Here is a 20,561-nt window from a genome sequence, read left to right as displayed (position 1 = left end):
TGGTGCTAATAACTCAAAAAGTGAATTTTCTGAATTGTAACAGTCTCATTCTGAGCCATCGATTTATATTAAGGATCATTTGACATTATTTATTTATTTAATACTTTACACTTGAGCTACATTAGGCATTGCAGCCCGAAAGAGCAGAAGCTCGTGCTCGGGCGCAGTTCAGATCAGGTATACAAAATATATCACAAAATTAAGAGAGTTCATTGAGCACAATCTATACTAATAATAAATCTGTAGCCGAAATTTTTCTGGTAATTTTCGATTTTCCAAAAATAATTGGTCCTAACATATACAATTAACCACCCTGAAACCGAAAATCGCTTTTTTGAAATTGTCTGTCTGTCTGTATGTATGTTTGTTACCTTTTCACGCGATAATGGCTGAACGGATTTCGATGAAAATTGGAATATAAATTAAGTTCGTTGTAACTTAGATTTTACGCTATATGGCATTCAAGATACATTATTTAAAAGTGGGGTTACAAGGGGGCCTGAATTAAATAAATCGAAATATCTCGCTTATTATTGATTTCTGTGAAAAATGTTACATAACAAAAGTTTCTTTAAAAATAATTTCCGATAAGTTTTATTCCTTGAAAAATTTTGATAGGACTGATATTTAATGAGATAACTGTGTTTTAAAATTAAAATAACTGCCATCTAAGGCCGTGTAATGAATTAAAAAACAAATGACTTCGTCTATAAGGGGCGTTGGACAGCAACAATCGAAAGCTATGAAAGATAGCCTACAGATAATGTTTCTGTGTTTGTATGAAGTAATATCAGAAGCTAAATTAACCGATTTGTATAATTAATTATTAATTCACCATTGGAAAGTGTAGTTTCTCTAGATGGACATAATGCTATAATGTTATTACAGTAACTTCTGAGTGAATCGAGGACAGGTAAGATTAAAATAGCTTCTTATGCACAGAAAACTTGATAGGCTATTCTGTACATTCGTTTGTGTATTTCCTAAAATAATTTTTATGACCAAATGAGTGGTCTCTGGATCAAAATGATCGCATTTTAATTATGCAAATACAATTTAAATTAAGTAATATAATAAACGATTTATCCTATATTGCATCTTCTGAAATCTCCAAGGCAACAGACAGACTTGTACTTGAGTCATCTGTACGGATAATAATTTGTTCCCTAAAATAAGTGTGTAATTTTGTATGTAGTTAAACATGTATGATTACCTTCGTTTTAAATGTCTGTTATAAAGATGCTGAGTTGCTGTTCGAGGTGGAGTTAGTGAAGTTCACTGACAACATGGCTGCCGAAGCATTTGAGGCCCTTAGTCTGGAGGATCGTGAAAAGGCTGATTTTGGCCTTATTCTAAAGGCTGCCCAAGCTGAACATGTGAATGGCAACGAGTCGTTCAAAAGAGACAACATTAATTTAGCCATTACGAAGTGAGTATTAGAGCATAAATATCTTTGGTTACAATGATCCTACAATTAACTTAGTGTTACTACAAGGAATTAAAAGTGTGGAGGGAGAATGTGTTCACTAATGTGTGAGAGGTATGGACCTTAACAAAAAAAAAAAAGGAAACAAAATTAAATGTATTGTCAGACCATCGGATCTGTGCCCCTTCAGCGTTCTTGGAAAAGTTAACGCCTGTACTCCATTCCACCCGCTTTTCTCCCACCACGTTAAAACAGCAGGCCACGAACCTTGCCGAATAGGGATGTTGCCAAACTTCCTTCAAACGGTGACATAAATAACTGGTCCTCCATGCTACAATATTATTTCTTTCAATCAAAATATCAGAGAAGTTGCCTAGCAAGTACGGCGTTCATTCTGAAGAGTACTTACCGATACATACGGTAACGCCGGTAGTGGCAGGAATGTGAATTGTTTGGAAACATGTACTGAGGTGGGTTTTTTTCTTACTGTCGAGATATGGGAAGAGAGATAAGACGATTACTTACGTATTTGTTGACATTAACTTCGACGGACAACATGGACACGGAGCATTTGATTTGTGTTGTGGAATGTTGCCGTACACAACCGATGATAACAAATACCCTGCGTACGACTTGGCCGCACAAAGCACAGTTCGAAAGAGGTTATGGTAGCACACAGACCGTACAGACCGCCATCTGTTGCTACGACATTCAAGATATACCGTACATGTTCTCAAGTTCAGATTGAACGCCTTGATTAATAAGCAACTTCTCTGACATAAAAGCTGAAACTCGCTTCAAATCGCTGACTCACAACAGTGACATCATGACACACTTTGAAATGAACACCCAGTACATCTTGTATTTCTACATTTTTTAAACCTAAATCCCATGTCTCGAATCACTTTCCGTAGTTTTTCTCTCCAACCTTGGAAATTATTGCTTCTCTCGCAAGCTTCAGTAATTTCTTCAATGTTGAAACTTCTTTCTGAACGGTATAAAATTCTTGTATCTTCCTTCTTAAAATACATCGGTTCATATCATCTACAAGAATTAAAAGTTCCCTTGGTCTGTTCTTCCCTGGTGATTCTAGCTTTCCATCTCCTGCACAGACTCCCTCTCTCCTGATTTTCTTTATTAGGAGTTCTGACCTGCCTATATAAATTACATAACATGTTGTATTAATATTAGTTAAGTAAGTAATTTTAATACATAATCAATTGAAATAAAATAAGCCTCACCTGTGATAGCAGCTGCTCTTTTCGTTGCCTGATCTATAGGAAACATATATTGACCTATTTGTTTCTCTTCATTGCAAAATGCTATTACATACGGTATTTGCTTCATAATATTTCTTTTGCCACTCCGTGCTACAGTATTCATGTTGAGTTGACAACACTGGACTGCAAGTGCAAATATTGTAAACTGTCCCTCAAGAAGGCCAAAATTGTGAGTAGTGGGGGACAGAAAGGGAGAGAGATAGGAATGCAGGGAGAGAAATGAATTACCGAGGCTGAGAAGGAATTAGGGTTCAGTTCGCATATCTTACGGGGGCACAGATTAGATGGTCTGACTATATGTGAAAGAAAGGTATGAAGATATTTTCGTCCATTAACTCAAAATTTGGCATTAAAAAATTGTACAGTACAGTTAAACTTGGTTATAGCATCACCAAAGAAACTAAATACTTCATGTCACATGCACATGTCTTGGGTGCCTGTCCCTATGGGGAGGTGCTGTGCAATAGTAGGCACCTTCACATTCGGAGCATGATGACTCAAGCTCTGAGGATCATGGGTACACCGTCTATGAGGAGGTTTCTGATCTGGCCACCAATGGCAGTTCTTGGCACACAGATATAATTGTGTTTAAACCAATCTCCAAATCCGTAGTAATCCTGGACCCTACAGTCTGGTTTGAGTCTCATAGTGATGTCAGTTTTGAAAAAAAAGTTATATATGTGACCCCACAGTTGATTATTACAAAGTAAAATACAATCTAGACAATTTGACAGTAACGAGGTTGACAGTTGAAGCATGGGGAACCATTCCAAAATGTTTTGCTAATTTCTGAACATCGATGGAATTAGATAAAGCACTTCTCCTTCGAGTGACCATTATTGCTATTAAGGGGTCTATTTCATCTTCTGAGGATGCCACCAGAGCTAAATCGTCTGCAAAAAGTAATGAATGTAGTTGTAAATGTCTATTGAGTTGTATATATCCATGAGGCAATTGTTTCCATTCTCTAATTATTTGATTCATATATATAATAAATAGCAACGGTGAAAGGCCGCAACCTTGTCTTACTCCTGTAAGAATTTCTGTCCATTGCTATAATTTATTGTCACACCTTACTGCAATTATACGATGAAAGAGTATTGGAACGGAGAAAAATTCTCTCCAGCACCAAGACTTGAACCCGGGTTTTCAGCTCTACGTGCTGATGCTTTATCCACTAAGCCACACCGGATACCCATCCCGGTGTCGGACAGAATCGTCTCAGTTTAAGTTCCAACTCTTGAGTTCCCTTTAGTGGCCACCCTCTGCACTACGTCATAGATGTCTATGAACGTAGGACTGAAGTCCACACATGTGCTGAGGTGCACCGTTATGAGTGACTAGTTGGTTGGGATCCAACGGAAGAAGCGCCGTCTTAAATCATGAAGTGATTTATGCATATCATATATATTATTTTAGTGTACCGAAGTACATATGATATTTCCATGCAGATATTCTGCGTCATCATACAATGAAAGAGTATTGGAACGAGAAAAATTCTCTCCGGCACCAGGACTTGAACCCAGGTTTTCAGCTCTACGTGCTGATGCTTTATCCACTAAGCCACACCGGAGGGAATTTTTCTCCGTTCCATTACTCTTTCATCGTATGATGGCGCAGAATATCTGCATGGAAATATCATATGTACTTCGGTACATTAAAATAATATATATTACTGCAATTAGATTGTTTTATAGATATTATATATGTTTGCTATAAGTTATTGTGGAACATGGTCTGTGGCTAATATATTTAATAATTTATTTCTGTTCACTCTATCGAATGCTTTTTCCAAATCAATGAAAGCAATATGTGTTTCTGAGTTGAATTCCCTGTGTTTTTCCATCAATAATTTTAATGTAAAATGTCCATCACTTCCCTTTCGGAAGTAATTAACTGAATATAATTTCACAACCTCATATTATTGTTTGTGTTTTGTTCAGGGATGTCATTGGTGATCTTTAGCATCTAATGCCGTTCTTTTAGCTACCTTCTGGTTGGTTTACAGTCGATTGCGAATTGTTCTTTGATTTCTATTGCAAATAATCTCTCATTTTGTGTCCCTGACTAATTTACTGACTTTTAATTTATCAGTTAACTTCCTTCTGGTTAAATTAATTTTAAAATAACCAGTTATTTTCGAATAACCAGTTAATCGATAACCAGTTATTTTGGAATAACCTCCCAGTCGTAATTTGTAGATCTTTTCTTTTCTTAGTGAACTAACACATTTAAGCTCTCACTGGTTGAATCTTCGGTTACAGATACAAGAAGGCTGTCAATATGCTTGAAAAAATCCGTCTTAAAAATGAGGAAGAAGAAATCAAGCAGCAGAATTTACTGTTGAAGTTGTATATAAATTTGGCAGTGTGTTACAACAAACAAAAGAATTCACGACTTGCTTGTGTCATGAGTAAACATGCACTACGTATACAACCAAAGAATCCCAAAGCTCTTTTCAAGTAAGTATAAAAGTGCATGTTAAGTTTGTGCTTTGGTTTCTTTGACTTTACTGGTATAAACAGTGTATATGAATTTAGGTAGGGTGAGTCTGGATGATTTAGGTATAGAGAAGGCCTTTTTTAAGTTTAGAGCCTTTTATATGTTACTGTGACCTTCTGGAATGATTCTGTTGCATTTTTAAGTATGTTGGCCTCTTCTTATCATAATAATAACCCAAGTTTAACTATACTCACTTTACCCCATAGATGGGGAAATTTGGGTATAATGTATATTATTGAAGTAAAACATGCTTTAAAGTTCTTATAAAATCAAATTACCCCAACCATAGGCTAGTGTATATAGCCTAGAATAGAATGTACAGGTTAAGTAGATATTTAAAAATTGTACTCACCTTGTCGTGGTGAGGGGGCTTAAACTTGTTATTTAAGCTAACAAGTAACAAAGAGGTACCCACATAAGCTGCATTATCACCAACGCAGTCCCACTATATTTTTCACTGTTTATATTTATGGAGTCCCTCAGTGTAAAATTCTCCGGAGGTAAAATAGTCCCTCAATCGGATCTCCGGGTAGGGATTGAACTGAGAGATGCCAAGAATCGTACTAAAGTACTTATTTATTTAGGCTTAACATGATAAAAAAAGTTGGCCAATATATAAGTTCTTGATACGGCTTATTTTTTAAATTTAAAATATACTTACTTACTTACAAATGGCTTTTAAGGAACCCGAAGGTTCATTGCCGCCCTCACATAAGCACGCCATCGGTCCCTATCCTGAGCAAGATTAATCCATTCTCTATCATCATATCCCACCTCCTTCAAATCCATTTTAATATTATCCTCCCATCTATGTCTCGGCCTCCCCAAAGGTCTTTTTCCCTCCGGTCTCCCAACTAACACTCTATATGCATTTCTGGATTCGCCCATACGTGCTACATGTCCTGCCCATCTCAAACATCTGGATTTAATGTTCCTAATTATGTCAGGTGAAGAATACAATGCGTGCAGTTCTGTGTTGTGTAACTTTCTCCATTCTCCTGTAACTTCATCCCTTTTAGCCCCAAATATTTTCCTAAGCACCTTATTCTCAAACACCCTTAACCTATGTTCCTTGCTCAGAGTGAGAGTCCAAGTTTCACAACCATACAGAACAACCGGTAATATAACTGTTTTATAAATTCTAACTTTCAGATTTTTTGACAGCAGACTAGATGATAAAAGCTTCTCAACCGAATAATAACAGGCATTTCCCATATTTATTCTGCGTTTAATTTCCTCCGGAGTGTAATTTATATTTGTTACTGTTGGTCCAAGATATTTGAATTTTTCCACCCCTTCAAAGGATAAATCTCCAATTTTTATATTTCCATTTCGTACAATATTCTCGTCACGAGACATAATCATATAGTTTGTCTTTTCGGGATTGACTTCCAAACTGATCGCTTTGCTTGCTTCAAGTAAAATTTCCGTGTTTTCCCTAATCGTTTGAGGGTTTTCTCCTAACATAGTCACGTCATCCGCATAGACAAGAAGCTGATGTAACCCGTTCAATTCCAAACCCTCTCTGTTATCCTGGACTTTCCTAATGGCATATTCTAAAGCGAAGTTAAAAAGTAAAGTAAATTTAAAATATGCCCCATTAAAATCGGGGACAGAAGACACTTTGAACACTTATTTATCCTTCACTAATCCATAATGAGTGTATATGGCATGATCTGAAACGAAAAATTAGGTTTGTTGTTGATTAGCCTATAATTATACTCAGATTACCTCACATTTGTGAATTGTAATTAAGTAATAAATTATTAATTATATATTACTAAATTTATTGAAGACATATTCAACTACAACTACTAATATTTCAAAGAATTTTGTGTGTAATAAATTTACTTTTACTGTAGTTTTGGAAGAGCGCTTCTGATGTTAAGCGACTTTGATCATGCAAGACGTTGCCTCCTGGATGCCCAAAAGCTTCAACCTTCCAATAGAGAAATCAGTGAAGAACTGAAAAAGGTAAGCATCAAATGTCCATTTCAGTAAAAATAGTGATAAGTTGCATACGAATCTAAAAGAAAATACAGTGAAACCTGTTCAAGACGGAAGTGACATGGTCCTAATTTTTTTTCCGTTGTGGATAAGTTTCCGTATTATTCAGGTGTGACATTAAAATGGAATATTTTGTCATTCGTATACATGAAAAACAAAATGGCATACCACAAACTGCAAGAAGTACAAAATATTCCATTTAACACTCATCACATTAAATCCGCTTTCTGTCGCTTATTACGTTGGTGAATCATCTTGATTAAAATCTCATTTTCTGTATAAATATTATCGTAACTCACTCATTAGTCATTAAACATTACTAAAGTTTACTAATCTCATTCTATTTAATATCTAACACTATGCTCTAATACTGTACTGCATATCACTGCACATTATTAATTAATTGGACTAGGAGCCATCTATTAGAAGCCTTGAATTCTGGTTTATTTAATTTCTTTCCCAGTTCCATAGCTTGCTTTGCAGAATAGATCCAGAAATTGGCTTGTTCTTTGAAAGGTCATGAAGAACCCACTCCCACAACAGTTCATTTATTTCCACATAAACAGTTGCTTTCTGGTCCCTTTTGTGTCACCAATATTGGCCGCACGCCACTCACTCATTATGATCTTTATTTTTTATGTTTCACACCTGAGTTTTCCACAACTCTACTTCAATATTATTTCACACAGACTTTCTTTCTAATTTTCCTTTATCTCGATAACTTTTACTTCATCACTTAATGTTAATGCCACATTTTATGCAACTTTTTTTTTTAACTTGGAAATCACTACACTTGCGCTCTGTTTAGCTACGACAGTATACGGGAATGAAGCATTGAAAATCTTTGAAGACTCGTCTGCCTAGTCAACAGGGTAATAAAATTTATGACCGACAGGCCAACACACCCTCGTACCCTCTAGAATTTTGCAAAGAAAACTTGTTTTTATCTTAGTGACCTACATATTTCGTATATTCCTTGAAATTACACGCTGTTTCAAAATATAGCTAGTTACAAAATATAGTTTGTCCAAAATATTGTTTCCGTTTTGAACAGTAGCAGACGGTTTCCGTTTCCGCATTGGACAGTTTCTGTTTTATTCAGGAAAAATTACACATAATACATACAAATTTCGCCGGGACCAATAAATTGTTCCGAAGTAGACAGGATTCCGGATTATTCAGGTTCCGATTTGAACAGGTTTCACTGTATTACGGTATTTGCTTGTGTAGTTAACGCACTTTTTTACCATAATTTTGCATCTAACATTAAGGGTGCGTGATTTAAGTGAAGAAATTAAAAAATTAATTGTGGAACTATGAATTGGTATTCAGTTGCTCTGTTGCCTTGTTTTTCTGCATACTGTATTTACCTTCAATTTGAAGCACTTGCAGTATAGTTTCAATATTGCAATTTGTTCATTGTTAAACCTTAACACATTCACTGACTTGATATTTTCTATTTACTCTAATCCCCATTGAACAAGAATATGATATTACCTACGGTGCAATAAAATGCTGGTCACCTCCACCACCATTTAATTGGTTACAGGAAAGTCCTGACATTTTCAGGAACTTGAAAACGCAAGAAGGGTCCAGCAGGTAACTGTGCAATTCAACATCCTAGTAAAACTGTTGAAGTTTCACAAATAATAATTCCATTGTATTGTATTTCGTTCACAGCTGGATAAGAAACAGAAAACATACGAGGTTGATATGAAGAAGTTCTCTCAACGTATGTTTCAAGGTGCATCAGAAGAAGACAAAACTGAATCTAAGTCATTGGTAAGTAAGGAGACTCTACTTAAGCTGTTTCTAAAGTGTATGCTGTTGGAGGGCTCCCATTTGTCTCCTTGTTTCACAGAATAAATCACTGATTGGTTTACTGTAATTAAATATCTCTCACGCTTCTTCTTCCTTCCTTCCTTTCCCCTTTCAGCATCTCACTCTCTCCTCTCTTTTCTTCTTTTCCACTACCTACCCCCTCACACAATCACACACCGTTACCTCAGAACAACAGTGGGATATCTTGCACAAAATCATATTTTAAATAATGAGGATAAAAATTGCTATTGAACATCGAGTACAGTATTTATTTATTTGCTAGCCGTACCCGTGTGCTCCGCTGCACCTGTTAGAAATAAATATAAAGTAATTACATAATTAAAATAGGACGTTTGATCCAGGGAACATTCGTCTTTGATAGAAGGATAAATCGTTTAATATGTTACTTAATTTAAAATGCATCCAAATAATTAAAATGCGATCATTTTGGTCCAGAGAGCACTCATTTGGTGCAATGACAATTCCTTTAACCTGTTTCTTAATTTTTATTACATGCAACCATAGTTTAATGAAGATTGACATCATTTAGATTTAATGTGTATACTTTATTTTACTTGCTATAGGTTTCCATTGAATTATGGTAATAGCTTAATTTTAACCCTTGTTGTTTTCTACATATTCAGTAAATGGCGCTTGGCCCATTATCGTTCTGAACCCTTCAAATAACTTAAATTATATTATATTATATTATATTATATTATATTATATTATATTATATTATATTATATTATATTATATTATATTATATTATATTATATTATAAGTTACTGTAGTAACATTATAATATTATGTCCATCTAAAGAAACTACATTTTCCAATGGTGAAATAATAATTAATTATACAAATCGGTTAATTTAGCTTCTGATATTACTTCATACAAACACAGAAACATTCTCTGTATTCTATCTTTCATAGTTTTCGATTGTTGCTGTCCAAGGCCCCTTATAGACGAAGTCATTTGTTTTTTAATTCATTACACGGCCTTAGATGGCAGTTATTTTAATTTTGAAACTCATTTATCTCATTAAATATCATTCCTATCAAAATTTTTCAAGGAATAAAACTTATCGGAAATTATTTTTAAAGAAACTTTTGTTATGTAACATTTTTCACAAAAATCAATAATAAGCGAGATATTTCGATTTATTTAATTCAGGCCCCCTTGTAACCCCCCTTTTAAATAATGTATTTTGAATGCCATATAGCGTAAAATCTAAGTTACAACGAACTTAATTTATATTCCAATTTTCATCGAAATCCGTTCAGCCATTATCGCGTGAAAAGGTAACAAACATACAGACAGACAGACAGACATACAAACAAAAATTTCAAAAAAGCGATTTTCGGTTTCAGGGTGGTTAATTATATATGTTAGGACCAATTATTTTTGGAAAATCGAAAATTACCAGAAAAATTTCGGCTACAGATTTATTATTAGTATAGATTTGTTTCATCAATCTTTGTTCACGTCATGGTGGATTAGATGTATTCCAGTTTTTAATCCTCCATCACTCTCTATACAAATATAACAAAAACTAATACATATTGAACCTATAAGTATCCTCTGTTTACAATAATAATAATAATAATAATAATCAACTAATAAGTATAGCTCTTGTATTTAAAACTCCTACTTTATCTTTTTTATTTTTAATGCTCAATCTCTTAAGAATTATTCTATTACTTCATTGACTACTCTTCGTAGTTTCTTATCGTGTGACTACTCAACATTTATAATTCCATCTCCGTTAGAGCTTTGACTTTCTCTTCCCATCTAATTTTAACTCTAAAAAGAAATTTTCCTAATTTATGCAGATTGCTGGCGTTTACGTGACCATTTTTTTATAAGCTACTATAGCGTTTATTTGTAGAAATTTTTTATCCACCCAACTGTTTTTCAAATCATTCGTTGCCTGACACTTTAATGCAATATGCATTGCGTCTTCAGCTAGTCCACACAAAGAACATTTATCCTTCTCTACGTTGCCTCTCTTATTCTTGAGTCTCCAGATACCTAATCTCCACCATGCCATTCCTGTTCTCTCTTCCCTTGAATTTAGTCTAACATATTCTTCCTGTTCCCAAAACTGCTTAACCTCCCTATAGTATTTTAGTGATCGTAGGTCTTTAATATTACTAAAAATATCTTGTCATCGAGTACAGTATGTAAACTAACCTTTGATTTAATATGAAGCTAAAACAACAAGAAACTGACAAGCACCGTTGATCTACAAAATGAAGCTAACTTAAAACTTAATTTATCTCGAAACCACAGTTTGTCAAGATAACCTACCGTAGTTCTGACGTAACACACGAAGAGTGCATCTTACATTGCTTGGAAAATCCCTTAAAAACTGTGTGTTGTGTTGATTGTTCCAAAAAATTGAAACAGGCCTGGTCCACAATAAACCAGGAACAGAAACGAGAACAAGAGCAGAAAAATTTTTTTAAATTCGTATTTAAATATGAGCATTCACAATTAACAAGAAGCTTGCTGGTGCTCAGGAATGGGAACGTGGCATGAAAGTTGGCGAAGTTTTAACATTGCCATTCTTGTGTCCAATCACAGCTTACTTTATTCACTCTGTTGTCATCATAAAGCTATTTGATCATTGTATATTTTGTACCAAGGAGGCCATGATATAATTTGTTCTTCATCCATCATTTCTAGCTAACCCAGAAATTCAGTAGAATCCCTCATATGTGACCAGATTATCATGTGAAGTGAATTCTTAAATATTCTCTATCATATGAGGGTGTTCCTAAACTAAGTTTCATCCTTTTTTTTCACACAAACTTTATTGCCAAATAAAAAATACACCATGACATCATGAACTATAAACCTTGCACTATTTTTCGACATAGTCGCCACCGACATTGAGACATTTGTCATAGCATGCAATCAGTTTGAAGAAACCACTCTGGTAAAACTTGGTGCCCTGCGATGCAAGGAATTGTCGCACAGCCTGCTCCACCACCTCATCATTGTTTTGGAAGTGACATCCCGAAAGTGCAGCTTTCAATGCAGGGAACAGGTGAAAATCCGATGGGGCAAGATCGGGGTTGTAGGCCGGGTGATCCAATCTCTCCCATCCGAAGCGACGAATGTGATTTTGTGTGAAACTTGCTGTGTGTGGTCTTGCGTTGCGTTCAAGAGCACAACACCTTCACTCAAGAGCCCTGGTCTCTTTCGTCGAATGGTGGACCTTAAGTTTGGTGAGGGTGTTGCAGTAGCGTGCCGCATTGATGGTCCCTTCATGGAGGAAATCCAGGAGAATGACACCTTTTGTGTCCCAGAACACTGTGGCCATAACCTTCCTGTGGAGGATGTCACTTTGAATTTTTTCGTCACTGTTGAAGTGGGATGCTTCCACTTCATTGAGGAGGCCTTGGTTTCTGGGGTAAAGTGGTGCACCCATGTCTCATCACCTGTGATGACTCTGAACAGGAACTCATTTCCCTCTCGCGCATACTGCATCATGTGATCGAGGCTGATTCCCATTCTTGCACTCTTGTGATCTGGGGTCAGGTTTCTCGGCACTCATCTGAGGTGGAGCAGACTGTTCGACAATTCCTTGCATCGCAGGGCACCGAGTTTTACCAGAGTGGTTTCTTCAAACTGATTGCACGTTACGACAAATGTCTCAAAGTCGGTGGCGACTATGTCGAAAAATAGTGCAAGGTTTATAGTTCATTATGTCGTGGTGGATTTTTTATTTGGCAATAAAGTTTGTGTGAAAAAAAATGATGAAACTTACTTTCGGAACACCCCTCGTAAATGTTGAAGTTCGTTAACGTGTGTTTGTGTTGACTGGCTTATACTTGGTCAGTTATACATAAATAACATTAGAATGCGTGATATCGACTTTACATATCATTATATTGATATGCATAGTCGTTTCCATTCTTCATTTATTGTAAATAAAAATTTTTCACGTAAATTTAATAACGCAATCTCAAGGGAAAAAAATTAACTCTCTGCATCATAATCCACAGTTAATTCCCGACTTAGCACGCAAATCATCTGCAGCTGCATTTAGATTGGCAACAGGTCATGACTATTTGGCCAAACACGTGCACAGAATTCAAATATATCAGTCCCCTAACTGCCCATTGTGCAATGGATTCGGAACACCTCAAAGTCTGTGCTTCATTGGCTGACCATGACAATATCTTTGAAAAATATTGGGGTGCAAGAGGTCAAATGACTTTATTGTCAAACGCCTAGCATTAGAAAACAACAACAAATTTTTCATGTTCTCATCCTCCACTTTCCGATTGCGTTCTGGTTCTCGTGCCCTGTTTATTATGGACCAGCCTTAAGGTAATCAAAGAAAGAATGTTTCTGAGTGTAAGTAGAGTATTTTGCTGTGGTCTGTCCAAAACAACTTCCGACCTGACAAATGGCGCCTTTAGCATGTTACCATGGCAACCATTCAAATCAACCAATCACAAGAGACGCGTAACCATGGTACGGTGTTGCCTTGTCTATGGTTACAAGTTGCACGTGAATACCAGGGCCTAGTGGTGAATACAGTGGCCGGAATGACTGAGTTGGCTGGTTAACGCGTGCTTTGTGTGAATTAAAAATATTATTTAGTTGTATTATTGTTTTAGTGTATCGATAATTATTGTGTTTAAATTATATTACACTATTATCTACGTTGTCATTGGTGGAGTGTGTGTTTTCTAGTTTCTGCTAGAGTTTTTAAATAGATGACTTGTGCAATGTCGGAAGGAAGGAAGGAAAGGCAGGCGGAGAATAAAGAATATTGGACAAGGTGCCCCGTTAAAGAGTCAAGCGTGAGAGATGGTGTGTTATGTAAGAGAGTATTTTGATAGGAGAAAAGATAATGGCGGGCCTCTTTTACCTTTGGCGCAAGTCGTAATGAGAACTGCTGCTTGTGTTAAAATTAATAAGAGCACTGTTACCAATATTTGAAAAGAAAAAGGCCGTGTAGATTTTTAATTATAAATATTTTTACAGTTTACAATTTTTTCAACGCCTTTCTAACAATATTACACTGAAGAATACCAACACTCATAAAAGTAGAGGCTTTGTATTAAATTAAAACTGTTTTTTCAGTTTACAGTCCTTTCAATGCTTTTCTAACGGTATTACATTGAAGAATACCGGTACTACTACTACTACTAATTATTATTATTATTATTATTATTATTATAGGCTAATAAAAATAATAATGTACACAAATTTTAATGCCTAGTGTTCAACAAATTGGTTAGAAATGTATGTGTTCATGTCAGCCGTTCATTACTGCACTCTATCGGCAGCGCGCTCGCTTACACGAAAGATGGGCAACATGACAACACTGCTCCCCCTTCTCTAGAAGCTGTCAAGTCGGAAGTAGTTTTGGTCAAGGTATAGTAGTGAGAATGTTTATTTATCTCTTCTTCAGAAGTCTGAGGTGTCCGAGGATTTCGAGAAAACTGCAAAGGAGTTCCTGGAAGAGTTTCTTAAGGAGAGTACAGGAACTCAAATGCCGTTACCCCAGGGCCTCAGAGCCCAAGAAGAGTTCTGCATCAGGCAAATTGCTGAGCAACTTGGACTTACCATTCGTTCTCAGGAGAAGAACGGGAAGAAACTCATTTACGTAATGAAGCCTGAGCCAGAACCATAAGTGTATTTGAGAGGAAGATGTACCGGTATGTAAATACTGCAATTACAGACTTAAAAAGAGAAATAAAGAACTGTGATATTCGTCCAGCTGCATTCCATTTGCTCCATTGATTGAACATGTTTGAAATCGATGCGAAATGTTAGATTTTTGCGATGTATAATAGATGTAGAAACTCCCAGTGTATGAGAGCAAGTTTTCCGGCATTCTTACAGTCTTTGGTTTTCCTTCATGCTTTTTACAAGGATGAATATATAATAGGATGCGAAACTTACCGAGTTTCCCTTAACACATACTAGAGGCGCTGTTGTAGAAAATGATCTTGCTGCCACCTGTTAGAGGGAGGGGCATTATTACCTCTAGCAGCGCACCAAGTAGCGAAAAGAGTAATTACTCCATGCATTTAGCAGCGCACCTGGTGACGAAAATGTTAAACTGTGCAGTAAGTATTCCCTCCCACCCTCATAGATATTCAGAACTAACCGAATTTAAAATAAAACATTTACATTTTTATTCCTCACAGCAGCTTCTACTGAAAATTTTTACCGGAGCCAACAGGAAGATAAAAGATACGATCTATTTTACACTACCCAATTAAAATATAACCAGACACAGACAAAAAAAAATAAAGCAAAAGGTTAGATAATTGGGATTGTATTCTTTGGGTATTTATTGTACAGCGCAATGGAAAAGTCTGCAAGAACTACTTAGATAGTTCAATTTATTATATTACTATTACTTTACAATACATTCAACAACACTATTTTTACAACGTCCATAAACATCACTGTTTAACAAGCATTGCTTATACACACACGTAATATTACTTTGTGTTCACTTATTAGCAAGTTTCTGTCTGCCATCTTGGCTCCTCGTCGAGTCCTCGAGCAATATCTCCAACGGATAAATAGAGAACTCTGGGTAATGTACCCAACACGTAGTTCTAATGTTCACCACCTACAACATTGGGCGCTGATCATCTTATTTCAGCCCCCCACTGCCAGATGGTGCTGACTGTAGTTTCGCATCCTATTATATATTTATCCATGCTTTTTATCTTCTATAGATGCTGTAGTTCGAAACTTGTGTACCCAGTTGTTTATGGTGTGCTGGTCTGCCTTCCAATGTTAAAATGTTGTCTAAATATTCACTGCATCAGAACTGCAGAATCACCGTTTTTTATAAAAAGTCTTACAAACCTGTTACTAAATCTACGTATTACTCTGTGAAAAGATTGATTAAATCTACATACTTAGACTTACATGTACACATTTTTCCTTTTATCATTCTGTTGGCAGAGACACAACAAATTATGATGGTGAAATAGAGGCTATACACGTTGCTCTCTGACAATTATTAAATCTTCCCTTAAATAAATATAACAAGACAGTAATTCTTTCAGATGTTCAAATGCTACAAAGAAGTCAACAAAAATAAGAGAATGCTACAAAATGTTAACACAACTCCAAAAAGTTAATAAGATTGTCCGTCTCCAATGGATTCCAGCACACTGTGGAGTCATGGGGAATGAAACCGCAGACACACTTGCCAAGAAAGGCACAACAATAAAACAAAAATCTAAATTTAATTTCTCATATTCCTCAATAAAACGCTTGATCACTACAAAATTTTCTCATTCATACCTACAAGAAATAGAATCAAATGCTAAAGACAAAAAATGGATTACACTACTTTCCAACCCAGATATAATCCCCCAGAGACCAAGGAAAACAGCAGTTGCAGCCTTCAGACTATTGACAAATCATGACTGTCTAGCAAGTCATCTCTACAGAATAGGTATCTCAGCTTCACCCGTATGTGTCCTGTGTAACGATCCAGCAGAAATGAATGAAGATCACTTGAAGACCTGTGAAGCATTAAGATCAGAAGAAACTACAGTTCAAAAGTATTGGAAAGCACGACTGCTAATGGCTTCATTGCCAAATGCAAGGCACTAGACAACAACAACATACTTAGACTTCAACAAACAAAATTTGGTAACACAATCTCAACAGAAAAAATTGAAAACACTGCATCATAATCCACAGTTAATTCCCGATTTACCACGAAAATCGTCTTAGCTGCATTTAAATTGGCAACAGGCCATGACTGTTTGGCCAAACACCTGCATAGAATTGGAATATATCACTCCCCTAACTGCCCATTGTGCAACTCAAACCAAGAAATGGATTCGGAACACCTCAAAATCTGTGCTTCAGTGGCTGGTCATGACAATACCTTTGAAAAATATTGAAGTGCAAGAGGACAAATGACTTTATTGTAAAACTCCTGGCATTAGAAAACAACAACAACATAAAAAGTGTACAGCAAAAGCATGATGTGCAGCTGACAAGCTCTCCATTTTGTTTACAAAGTGGCAATGTTTGTGGATGTTGCCTTGCAACCAAACATTGTAATAATTTCATGGCCATCTAATTTACAAATTGATGAAAATGGTAAATGAATATTGCCCCACTTTGTACAATTTAATACTTTTTTTTTCCATTGTTAACTGGTTACTTGTTTTGATTTTGTTAGGAAGGTAGAAACATTCAAGATTATATCTGCAGTGCTTGGGAAAAGTGACACAAGTCAGTTTCCACAAACCTTTTTTGATAATTTATTGACAACTTACGGAACATCTGCTCACTTGGAAAAAAAATACATAAGTATTTCTCCCATTACAATAATTCATACAGAAATAGTTATTTGTGGTACTTGTGAGGTAAGTGCATCTTTATTGCTCGAGTGGAAAGATTTAAGCACGAGGCGTCAACCGAGTGCTTAAATTACACGAGTGCAATAAAGATCACGCTCACAAGTACCATACGTAATTTTATCCATGACCATAACGAAAAATTATTTTTATAAAAGAAAATATGTTGAAAATAAGTCCTCATGTAATCACATACCATGGCATGGATTTCAGAATCAATACGTGTACTAGGTAGGTCATGATGTAGGAGGCCATGATTAGTAAAGAATGGTATCTAAGGCGTTGGATAAATAATAAATTATAATTAATTATATAATTTTAATATATATTTTTTCATTTTAAACGAGTATTTTCGTCTTTTTGAAGTTTCAGGGATTATTTAGAAGTTTTCACGGGACTATTGTGATTAAAATAATGTGACTTTTATTAGTAACAACAATGTAATTTATTCGTCACAACAATAATTCCTTTCTACAATTCACCTTAAACGCTCTCGTCAACAATTGGATCTTCACTCACACAGTATTCGTTATAGCACTCCACCGACGACAATGACAATTGACTTGGACTATTACGCACAACAATGAACTGTTAATCTTAACTAATATTTACAAAGCACTATTTACAAATCAGAACTACCAGTTCTCAGTTCACAGTTCTTCTATCTCAGTCACTCGAGTTCACAGTATCTCGAACCACAGACCTTCAGAGATAGTTCACTGTACTCGAACTCGGGTCCCTCCAACTGCGGTCCACTGCACTCGAACTCAGGTCCCTCCAACTGCGGTCCACTGCACTCGAACTCAGGCCTTCGGCTGCTGACGCAGTTGCGGACGCACACTCGAGTCGAACTCCGGTACACAAGACTGGCTTGCTTGCTCTGGCTTTCTCACTGACTGGCTGACTAATCAACTGAAAACTGGAAACTCTGAAACTGCTGTCGTTCCTTCGCGACCGTAATTTATAACTACAGCGACGTAGCCTCGAAGGTTCCACGCGTCTCTAGAGATGGCATTCCAGAAAAAGCCAGAGGCCTCTCCTCTCTACCAGCACCAGATGCATGCGCACTCTCGCTCCACTCTCTCGCCGCGTTGGCCCTTTCCCCTCTTTGCCGCGCGCCATCACAAAGTGCTCCGCGCGATCTTCTCTCTTGCGGGACGCTGGTCGTGAGTTCGAATCTCACGTCGCTGTCACAATAATTTCACATTTTACTTCTGTAAACTTAAGAGGAATATTAAAACTTAATTAATCATCGTGTTTGTTTAGCTCAGTTGGCTAACGCGTGCTGTTTTAAAATGTTTTAAAATCCTATAAACCCAATTTCGCAGGTTCAAGTCTCCTCGCATCCCAAAAGGTAAATTATTACAAAATTTTAAAAAGATGCATATTAGATATGGATGTAATGTACAAATTACGACGTAGCAGATAGAGAAAAGAGAAGAAGATTGAGTGTATGTATATTTAAGAAATGGTAATAAAGAAGTAGAGGTAGTGACATCTAGTAACTAATATATTAACTTCTTGAGTAATAGTTCAATGGAAAAGTATACGTGTGTGCCCGGGTACTAGGAAAATACTAATGAACTGTGAGGTAAAGTCTTTATCTCACTAGTGGAATAAAGTAATGTTGAATAAAAGCCTACTTTACAAACGCAAAAGTATTTAGTAAAGGCATGTTTTTCGTTATGGTCATGGATAAAAAATCAAATCGACATAAACCAGTTTAAGTCGTCAATAAATTATCAAAAATGGTTTGTGGATACTGACTTACGTCACTTTTCCCAAGAACTGCAGATATAGAAGTCTTGGACCACGAACATGACATGCAAAATTATTATCCAGATCTTACCATTACAAACAAATGCAGCTGAATGCAGTCATCATTTGTATACTGGATGCCAGCAGTAAGAAAAAGGGTGGTGTTATTTTGTCTTTAAAGAAGCTCCCCTTGTCTTGTATAGTAGACTAATTGTGTACTAAAATTTTATTCCATGTCACTAAATGTCCATTCAGGTACTCAGATACACAGTTTTAATTGTGTACTAAAAGAAACTACATTGTATAATCAGATTTTTGTCTGTAATTGCAGGTACATATAGATATCCCGTCCTTGGAAGTTTTATAGATCTTTGTTAAATGTAAACGAGATTTCCTTTGATCTTACAGTAAGTTGTTTGGTTCTGTTGGATATTTAGTTTACAAGAAATAGTAAAGCATTGTAAAACCATTCTTTTATAGCATTCAAGAAGAAACCAGAATTCTGTTGTGGCAGAATGTCAGTTTTTGCCTTGTGCCATCTATTAAAAGGCAATATAAGTCAACAAATTTACCTCAGGTGTAAAATGTAAGTCACTTTTTTTTTCCGTTTTCCTATTTCATTTTGTTAATGATACAGAAACTTTGTAATGAGTTCTAATTTTGTTACAAATAATAATAATAATGTTATATACTATGAAATGCATTGTAAGTGATTTACCTTTATTTCATTAGTGCTTTATCTCACATTCATATTGATCTTCTATCTATGAAGAGAATGCAGAGCATGAAAAATAGATTATGTTTGTAAATTCCTGCAATGAGTCAATATATTTTTTAACTAAATCGATTGCATATTGTATATCAAACAACTATATATATATTGTATATTCATTTGAATATTAAGTTCACATTCCTTTCCAAAATATCCTTTCTGTTCAAATCAAGATTTCAGGTATAACTCCCTGTAAAGTTGATTCGAATAATTTCGAGGGAAAAATTGTTCTGGGGCCGGGTATCGAACCTGGGACCTTTGGTTAAACATACCAATGCTCTCCCAACTGAGCTACCCGGGAACTCTACCAGACACCAATCCAATTTTTCCCTTTATATCCACAGACCTCAAAGTGGGCTGACAACCGTCAAGCAACCAACATTGAGTGCACACTAACTCTGTGTGACTTAAATTGTGGTTTTCTGTTAACGAACAGTGACGTGTATTATGCAAATCAAGATTTCAGGTATAACTCCCTGTAAAGTTGATTTGAATAATTTCGAGGGAAAAATTGTTCCAGAGCCGGGTATCGAACCTGGGACCTTTGTACCAACGCTCTCCCAACTGGATCGGATCGGTGTCTGGTAGAGTTCCCGGGTAGCTCAAGTGGGACAGTGTTGGT

General features: G+C 36.0%; 1 protein-coding gene across 3 annotated transcripts in view; it reads left to right on the top strand.

Moving 5' to 3' along the window:
- LOC138706701 (inactive peptidyl-prolyl cis-trans isomerase FKBP6-like) overlaps positions 1 to 19,866 on the top strand; it is a 31,751-nt gene extending 11,885 nt beyond the window's left edge. Inside the window, exons 4-9 of one of the 3 annotated variants that reach the window (XM_069836297.1) lie at positions 1,240 to 1,429; positions 4,971 to 5,168; positions 7,071 to 7,182; positions 8,896 to 8,997; positions 14,475 to 14,721; positions 19,648 to 19,866. In XM_069836297.1, the coding sequence (XP_069692398.1) occupies positions 1,240 to 1,429; positions 4,971 to 5,168; positions 7,071 to 7,182; positions 8,896 to 8,997; positions 14,475 to 14,696 (824 nt within the window). In that variant the 3' untranslated portion in view covers positions 14,697 to 14,721; positions 19,648 to 19,866. Of the gene's footprint in view, positions 1 to 1,239; positions 1,430 to 4,970; positions 5,169 to 7,070; positions 7,183 to 8,895; positions 8,998 to 14,474 lie in introns of all 3 variants that reach the window. The other 2 variants (XM_069836298.1, XM_069836296.1) reach the window with 2 other exon arrangements.
- The last annotated feature ends 695 nt before the right edge of the window (positions 19,867 to 20,561 follow it).

The sequence above is a fragment of the Periplaneta americana genome, chromosome 9, assembly GCF_040183065.1.
Source record: "Periplaneta americana isolate PAMFEO1 chromosome 9, P.americana_PAMFEO1_priV1, whole genome shotgun sequence".
Taxonomy (NCBI): domain Eukaryota; kingdom Metazoa; phylum Arthropoda; class Insecta; order Blattodea; family Blattidae; genus Periplaneta; species Periplaneta americana.
The sequence above is the reverse complement of the archived record's forward strand: the minus strand, read 5'-3'. Positions and strand labels throughout refer to the sequence as shown.